At 46.8% G+C, this 8,257-nt stretch overlaps 1 protein-coding gene across 1 annotated transcript in view; it reads left to right on the top strand.

Moving 5' to 3' along the window:
- Nucleotides 1-8,257, top strand: part of LRP1B (LDL receptor related protein 1B) — a 1,375,759-nt gene that overhangs the window by 625,346 nt on the left and 742,156 nt on the right. Inside the window, exon 11 of the mRNA XM_006028602.1 lies at nucleotides 1,853-2,089. Within this exon, the coding sequence (XP_006028664.1) occupies nucleotides 1,853-2,089 (237 nt within the window). The remainder of the gene's footprint in view (nucleotides 1-1,852; nucleotides 2,090-8,257) is intronic.

The raw sequence follows: 8,257 nt of genomic DNA, 5'->3' as shown, positions 1-8,257 counted from the left end.
CTATAAGGATGCTGCGGGTTTTTTTCCCCAAGGTGGAGAACCTTGCATTTATTGGTGTTGAACACCATCAGATTCTCGTCCGCCCACTTGCTGAGCCTGTCCAGGTCAGCCTGGATCACCCGCCTGTTTTCTGGTGTGGATGCTTTGCCCCAAAGTTTGGTGTCATCGGCGAACTTGGCCAGTCCGCTTCTGACTCCAGTGTCAGACCCTACGATGACAGGCTGAGAGCCCTGGGGCTCTTTAGCCTGAAAAAGCGCAGGCTCAGGGGTGATCTGATGGCCACCTACAAGTTTATCAGGGGTGACCACCAGCATCTGGGGGAACGTTTGTTCACCAGAGCGCCCCAAGGGATGACAAGGTCGAATGGTCACAAACTACTTCCAGATCGTTTCAGGCTGGACATAAGGAAGAATTTCTTTACTGTCCGAGCCCCCAAGGTCTGGAACAGCCTGCCACCAGAGGTGGTTCAAGCGCCTTCATTGAACACCTTCAAGATGAAACTGGATGCTTATCTTGCTGGGATCCTATGACCCCAGCTGACTTCCTGCCCTTTGGGCGGGGGGCTGGACTCGATGATCTTCCGAGGTCCCTTCCAGCCCTGATGTCTATGAAATCTATGAAACATTTGAGTACTGTAGCACATAGTGTCAGTCACTATTAATTTCTACCCACAGAAAGTCAAACACTTCCTATTCTTGAGGAGTCCTGCTGTATAAGTAAGAAATGTAGGGTTAGGTTTTGCCTATGTTAGTATTTGAGGGAATAGTCAATGTGAGCAGCATAAGACCTTTCTAGGACTTCAGCTAAACACTTCAGACTGAATGCATGCATAATACTAGTAGTAATAATAATGATAATAATAAAGATAACTACTTCAAGGCATTTAGATGCCAATATATTTTGATACATATATGGGAGTTAAAGGGAAGCTCTTGTACTTTTGGACATTGCCCATCAGTAATAAACATGTAATGAAGTATTCTAACAAGTAATGCATTATTTCTCTCCTCCTTGCAATGTAATTAAATATAGTCGCTGCTTATAAATGTAAGCCAAACTGATTTGGTTAACAAATCCATCCAAAAATTCCAAAACATTCCTTAGAAAGTGTTGCCACATTTTTTTTATCTTACATTTATAACAGAAGTTTACAGCATATTCATAATATGAAGGGTAGTATCTAAGGAACTAACAATGCCTCCAGTATAAGAGAGGCCTTCCGATCTTCTGGGCTTGTTTTGAAATTAACGTTCCCAAGTTGCAAGTTTCAAAATCTGCTGCGGAATATGAAATAACGTGAGTGGCAGTTATGTTTTATACCTCATCTTGGAAGAATAAATAATTTGTGTCGATTCTTAGTACTGTACCACATGGGAGAAAGTTACTGTAATCTTTGCTTTGTTTCTGACAGTCTTTAGATGAAAGATTTTGAGTGGTCGTTTTGAATTTGCTGAAGTTTACAGTATTGTCACATTTAATGAATGCCATAGTCAATGTCTTCAATAGACTCAATAGTTCTTAATGAATTGTCAAATTAAACACCTACAATATTATAAATGCCTATTTCACGCTGGCTACAAAGTTATCCTATGATCTGTCATGTTTTCGCAACATAGACTGTTACAGACAAAAGAATGATTAATTAGAAATAACTTAATCACAGAAGTAATTTGTGTTTTAATTAGGGTAATGTAAGTAGCTAGCCTTGAGTTTAGAATATTTGAGAGTTTAATTTTTGATAGCGAATAAAAAAAACCCAGTAATTGTGCCAGTTAATTAAACAGTGGCATTATGCAGTGTAAAGAAGATTAGGCAGCATTGGTTGTTTATGTTTGTAATCTTTCTTTTGCAGGACCAAAGAATGAGTTGTTTCTGTTTTATGGTAAGGGACGCCCAGGAATCATACGGGGAATGGACCTGAATGCCAAAGTAGCAGATGAATACATGATCCCCATAGAAAATCTGGTCAACCCTCGTGCTCTGGACTTCCATGCAGAGACCAATTACATCTACTTCGCTGATACTACCAGCTTCTTGATTGGGCGACAGAAAATTGATGGCAAAGAGCGTGAGACAATCTTGAAAGATGGTAGGTGATGTGAAGTAATACCAGCAACAAAAATATCTTATTAATGAGAGAGTAAACTGGTCTGTGTGGACCCCATACCAATCAAACTCTCATTCTGAACCTGAGGCCAAAGGAAACCTTTTTAAAGTTAGAAAAGTTTAATTTATTTTTCCCATTAATTTCTTATTATTTTCTAGTTTCAGCAAGGCAATTTTGTTTTTATCCATATATTCTATAGTTTTGAAAATCCAGGTGTAGATCCTCACATACTTTTGTATTATGTCAATAAAAAGAAAAATAATATCAGTGGAATAAAAGTTTTATAAATTCTGTCAGATTAAATTGCCTTAAACTGGCAGGCATCCTGCTGGATTCCCAGGTGAAAGAAAACCTCTAAAAGGACCAGTACAACCTCTTCATTGACAGAGAGCTGAAGAAGAAGCACAGCCCAAAATAGGAACTGCCGAGAGTACAAAGCAGGTGTTCTGAATCAACACCCACAGCTGGTGGGACTTCCTTTTAGTTTTAAGTATAATCCAACATATTCTGTACTTGATTCTGAGATGCATTCAGACTAAGCAGAAGACATGCAACACATGGATACCAGTTGCATCATCTTAATTCACATTGAATTAATCTTAAATCAGGTTGAATAGTAGGCCTGAGCAAATAGGGAACTATTCGATTCAGATTCAGCTGATTTGGATGACAGTGATTTGATTCAGAGATTTTAATCTCTCTTTTGATTCAATTCGGCTGAATCAGCTTCGGAAGATTCAGAAAGATTTGGAGATTTGGCCATAGAGTGTAATGGGGAATCAATGAAATAGCTATAACTTTGTTTTTGTTTGGTTGATTTGGATGAAACTTGCAGGATTGATAGTCTCTTCTGAGGGCATGAAGCTTGTCAAGTTTCAAGGTGATAGGTACAGGGGTTTCTGGGAAACTGCACCTCAAATCCTGAAATCAAAACTCATGTCACGTGTGTGTGTTAAGCCACAGTCGGGTAAAAACTGCAGGGATGGTAGGTCTTGCTCAGGCCACAAAGCCTGGCATGTTTCAAGGAGATAGGTGCAGGGGTTTGGGGGAAACTGCACCTCAAACTGCTTGCAAGTAAAACTCATGACATAGGTGACACTGTGTGTGTGTTAAGGTACAGGGGGGGTGAAACCTGCAGGCCTTCTAGTCCCTGCTGTGGCCACAAAGCCTGAAATCTTTCAAGGAGATAGGTACAGGGAGAGTCTGGGTTCTGGGGCCCTGCACCTCTGGCTGCTAACAGGCAAAACTTGCGACATGGGTGCTTGTGCAAATGTGTTTGTCTTGGGGCATGGGGGTGGGAATCTACTGCAGGCCTGGCTGCTAGGCCCTGCTGTGGCCATGAAGCCTACCAGCTGTGTATGTCTTAGGGCACAGGGGGGTGAAAAAAATTACTGCAGGCCTGCCAGACCCTGCTGCAGCCATGAAGCCTGCCAGCTGTCAAGGAGATAGGTGCAAGGGGTTCTAGGGCCCTGCACCTGTGACTGCTAACAGGCAAAACATGTTGCATGGGTGCTTGTGCAACTGTGTCTGTCTTGGGAGACGGGGGGAGGGGGCATGGAGAGGGCGGGAAAACTACTGCAGGCCTGGCTGCTAGGCACTGCTGTGACCACAAAGCCTGCCAGCTGTCAAGGAGATATGTGCAAGGGGAGTCTGGGTTCTGGGGCTGCAGGCAAGCAAAACTCGTGACATGGGTGGGTGATACTGTGTGTGTGTTGTGTGTTCAGGTACACCCTTCCTGGTGCTGTGGCCTCTGCACAACATGGCAGTGTGCCCCAGTGAGGCCTCCTTTTCCCCTACAGCCTTAGTCCGGTCCACCACTGTAAACAGTGGCAGGTCAAAATAATGTAGGTGACTCGGTAGTCAGCACCAGTAGCGTGAGCAGCATCTAAGGTAGCCAAACTGAACTGTCACAAAACCTTTCTTTTTATAAAGGAATTGACAGCAAGAAGTGAAGATGTTGTGTTGGATATATGTTACTCGTGGTGTGTGATGGCTTATCTTGTGTTTTTATGTTTATATGTTTATTATGAAAAAACGGAAAAGTTAGAGAAATGTATCTTAGGAAGCTTTTGGGCTGAAAAACCCTTTGTCAGGCTGAGGAAGTACCTGCAGTTAATATGGGGTGGGGAGCAGAAAGGGGGATGTAGCAGCGCAGATAAAAATGGAAAGGTATCTGGGGAGTCAGATGTCTGGCAGGTTGCAATGTGTCAGAATTCCACTATCTATATTGATTCCATGAGTTTCTGTACCTAGGAGGCTGATGAAGTGCAGTTCATAGGCCCAGCTCTGAAAAATGGTTTGTACATTCAAACAAGGACCTAACCTCATCACCAGAACTGAAGCCAACTTCCTACAGCTCAAATCACAAAATCTGCCAACTATCTCCTGTATCCCCAGAAACTGCACATCAGAATCTATCAAAGACAACAATACCTAACTACCTGTAGAGACACAATCCTCACCAAAGAAACACTCTGCCTCCAGTCTCTAAGGCCTGATCCTGAGAGGGAACAAATTACAAACCACTTTTCACAGCCGTGCCTATGAACTTCACTTCATCAGCCTCCTAGCTACAGAAACTAATGGACACAATATAGATTAGGCAGTGGAATTCTGATACACTGCAACCTGCCAGACATCTGATTCCCCAGGTACCTCTGCACTTTTACCTGCGCTGCTATATCGTCTTTTCCCCCACCACCCCAACCTGTCCCTCACTCCCTGATGCCTCCATTTTCACTACCTGGTTTTCTTGCCTGCATTGTGTGCCAGGCCAGCCTCTGGCTTCTTTTCCTTTCATCCAGAACCAGGAGACACACCAACTGCAGGTACTTCCTTAGCCTGAAAAAGGGTTTTTCAATGCAAAAGCTGGTATCCCAGGCAGCTAAGCTGAGCTCACGAGGAGCCTCACAACTGCACTGCAAACAGCAAGCCTCAGGCCTGTCAAAGACATGACAGGTCTGGGCTTTCCCCAGCCAGGATTATGTGCATGCAAGCGTTAGCTGGATGTTACGGTGCCTCGTACCTGCCTTTCACCAGGGGATTGTTGGTCATGCTGTGCTGCCAGCAGTCCCACCAGGCCTCCCTACCCTGACAGGGTGAAGTTTTAGTGGTCATGCCCAGGACCTGGGGCCTCCTCCTTCCCATAGCCCCAGTCCATACCTCTAAGTTTGTCCTGGCAGGGAAGCAAGCTCAGCAGGGACATGTTCTTCCCCTGCTGGCTGGTGATGCAGTGAGTACCTGCTTCAGCTGACAGTGGGGCATTAACTAGTTTTTAAAAAAATAAAAAAAAGAAATTGGTGCAGACAAAGCGAGGAGGGTGGCACTCGGTCTGTCTGCAGGTGGAGCTTCGGGAACCCCAGCAGCAGAAGGTTCACCTTCAAGAATGCTCCAAGGTTCATGACTCCAAGAAGAACATGAGCCGGCAGTGTAACAAAGCCATCAACAAAGCCAATCACACTTTGTTGTGCATTAGCAGATGCATGACCAACAGATCAAGGGAGGTGATGTTCCCCTTCTGTGCAGCATTGATTAGGCCACAGTTGGAGTACTGTGTCCAGTTTTGGGTGCCGCACTTCAAGAGGGATGTGGAGAATCTGGACAGGGTTCAGAGGAGGGCCACTAGTATGATTAGTGGCCTCCGTGCAAGACCCTGCGAGGGGAGGTTGAGGGATATGGATCTCTTCAGCATTCACAAGAGACAGCTGAGGGGTGACCTTGTAGCCACCTATGAGTTTGTTAAGGGAGGACAACAGAGATTACAGACGCACTATTTACCATGGCACCCCTACGAGTAACTAGGAATAGTGGGTACAAACTAGTGGAGAGTAGAGTTAGGTTAGACATTAGGAAGACATTTTTCACAGTAAGGGTGGCCAGAATCTGGAATGGGCTGCCAAAGGATGTGGTACTCTCACCTAACTTGGAAGTCTTCAAGAGAAGGCTACATAACGACCTGGCTGGGGGTGTATGACCTCAATGATCTTTCCTGCCTGGGGCAGGGATTTGGACATGATGAACCTTTATGGTTCCTTCCGACTCTACAATCCATGAATCTATGAATACCAGCTGCTCCAGCAATCCAGGATCCAAGCAGATGCAACAGGGTGTTACAACATCCCCAGCAATGCTGAACACCCTCTCGCTTGGAACACTGGTTGGTGGACAGGGCAGGTATTGCTGAGCAACCGCAGCCAGATCCTGCCACTTCTGGCTGTGACTTGCCCAGTAGGCCAAGGGGTCACTTTCCAGTGGCTCCACATTCTCAGTGAGATAGGTAGCCACTGAAGCCTCGATGTTATCTGCCCTAGGCTGGGGTCTGGTGTATTTGGACCCCAGCATTGAAGACATGCCCTTGGCCCACATTGGCAGTGGCTGGCATTGAGGTGACTGGCTGGTGCTGGTGGCAGTGCTTGTGCTGGGAGTCCTGGCACAGGAAAGTGGATTCCCCTCTTCCACATCCCCTTGCCTCTGCCCTTCACCCCCCTGACTTTGTTGACCAGCACCTGCATCTAGTGATCGAGGGCTTTGGTGCTGCCAGTGCACATGCTTCTCTTCACTGTCGGGTCACACATGCCCACCAGCATGTGGACCATACTGGACTGCAAGGGATCCAGCTGACTCCTGATGCCCTCCTTCAGCCGCCTCATCAGTGCCTGCACATCTGGTGATAATGGCCTGCCTCAGCCAGGAACACTGATCGCCTGGAATCTCTCATTTTGGTTCTCAAGTTCCCTCACTACGGTGATCACCTGGCTGAGGAGGGAATCGCCAGCATTAAGGGTCTCAGTGGCCTCGAGGAAGGGTTTGAGGATCACCAAGATCTGGGAGATGGTACCCCACTCAGCTCTGTTCAGGGAGCCACTGATCCCAATCTCCCCAAGCAAGGCCATCTCATGTATGGCCTTCTGTTGCTCCACCAGCTTTTCGAGCATCAGATAGGTGGAGTTTCACCGAGTCTCCATATCCTGCATGATTTTGTGCTGTGGGATGTTCAGCTTTGCCTATTTTTCCCAAAGCATCTTGGCCCCCTTGATGCTGCTGTGGAAGTAGCCCTCCACCTTCCTGCACCTTGAAATCAGCTGACTTGTGGTGGTAGTGGTGGTGGTGCCATCACCCACAGCCCTGTCCCCGTCCAAGGCATCCCTGACTATGAGGTGCAGCCTGTGTGCCACACAGCGGATGCCAACAAAGTTGGCATCATGGACAGCCCTTGACCATATTGGCCCCATTGTTGGTGACCAAGAACCTGCGGGTGAGCTCAGCCTGCCCAACAAGCCACCCTTGCACCATGTGGTTCATGGGCACCATGATCTTGCTGTGTGGGACTTATACAGCACCTCAGCTTGGAGGAGAGCCCAATGACAGCCTGACTAATGGTACCAGTCCACTGTGAGAGAGAGGTAGGCATGAACACCACCCCAGCTGCTCCAGATGGCTGAGGTGAAGTGCAAGGCTACCTGTGGCCCTGCCTTGCACAGCTCATCCCTCAAGTACTCCCTGCATGCCACATACAGGGAGGGCTAAAGGTGATTTCATAGATTTCATAGAAATTAGGGGTGGAAGGGACCTCGGAAGATCATCGAGCCCAGACCCCCACCCGAAGGGCAGGATGTCAGCTGGGGTCATAGGATCCCAGCAAGATAAGCATCCGACTTTCTCTTGAAGGTGTTCAATGTAGGTGCTTGAACCACCTCTGATGGCAGGCTATTCCAGACCTTGGGGTCTTAGACAGTAAAGAAATTCTTCTTTATATCCAGCCTGAAATGGTATTGCAGTAGTTTATAACCATTTGACCTTGTCATCCCTTGGGGCACTCTGGTGAACAAATGGTCCCCCAGATACTGGTGGTCACCTCTGATAAACTTATAGGTGGCCATCACATCACCCCTGAGCCTGTGCCATTCCATGCTGAAGAGCCCTATAGCTCTCAGCCTGTCGTCATAAGGTCTGTTTTCCTGACCGTTGATCATGTGCGTGGCTCTTCTCTGGACTCTCTCAAGCTTCTCCACATACTTTTTAAATTGTGGGGCCCAAAACTGGACGCAGTACTCCAGCTGCGGCCTCACCAAGGCCGAGTACAAGGGGAGAATGATGTCCCGGGATTTGCTTGAGAAGCATCTATGGATGCAAGCCAGCGTTTTGGTTGCT

The sequence above is a fragment of the Alligator sinensis genome, unplaced genomic scaffold (genome assembly GCF_000455745.1).
Source record: "Alligator sinensis unplaced genomic scaffold, ASM45574v1 scaffold533_1, whole genome shotgun sequence".
NCBI lineage: Eukaryota > Metazoa > Chordata > Crocodylia > Alligatoridae > Alligator > Alligator sinensis.
Note: the sequence above shows the minus strand (reverse complement) of the source record. Positions and strands in the feature narration are given on the sequence as shown.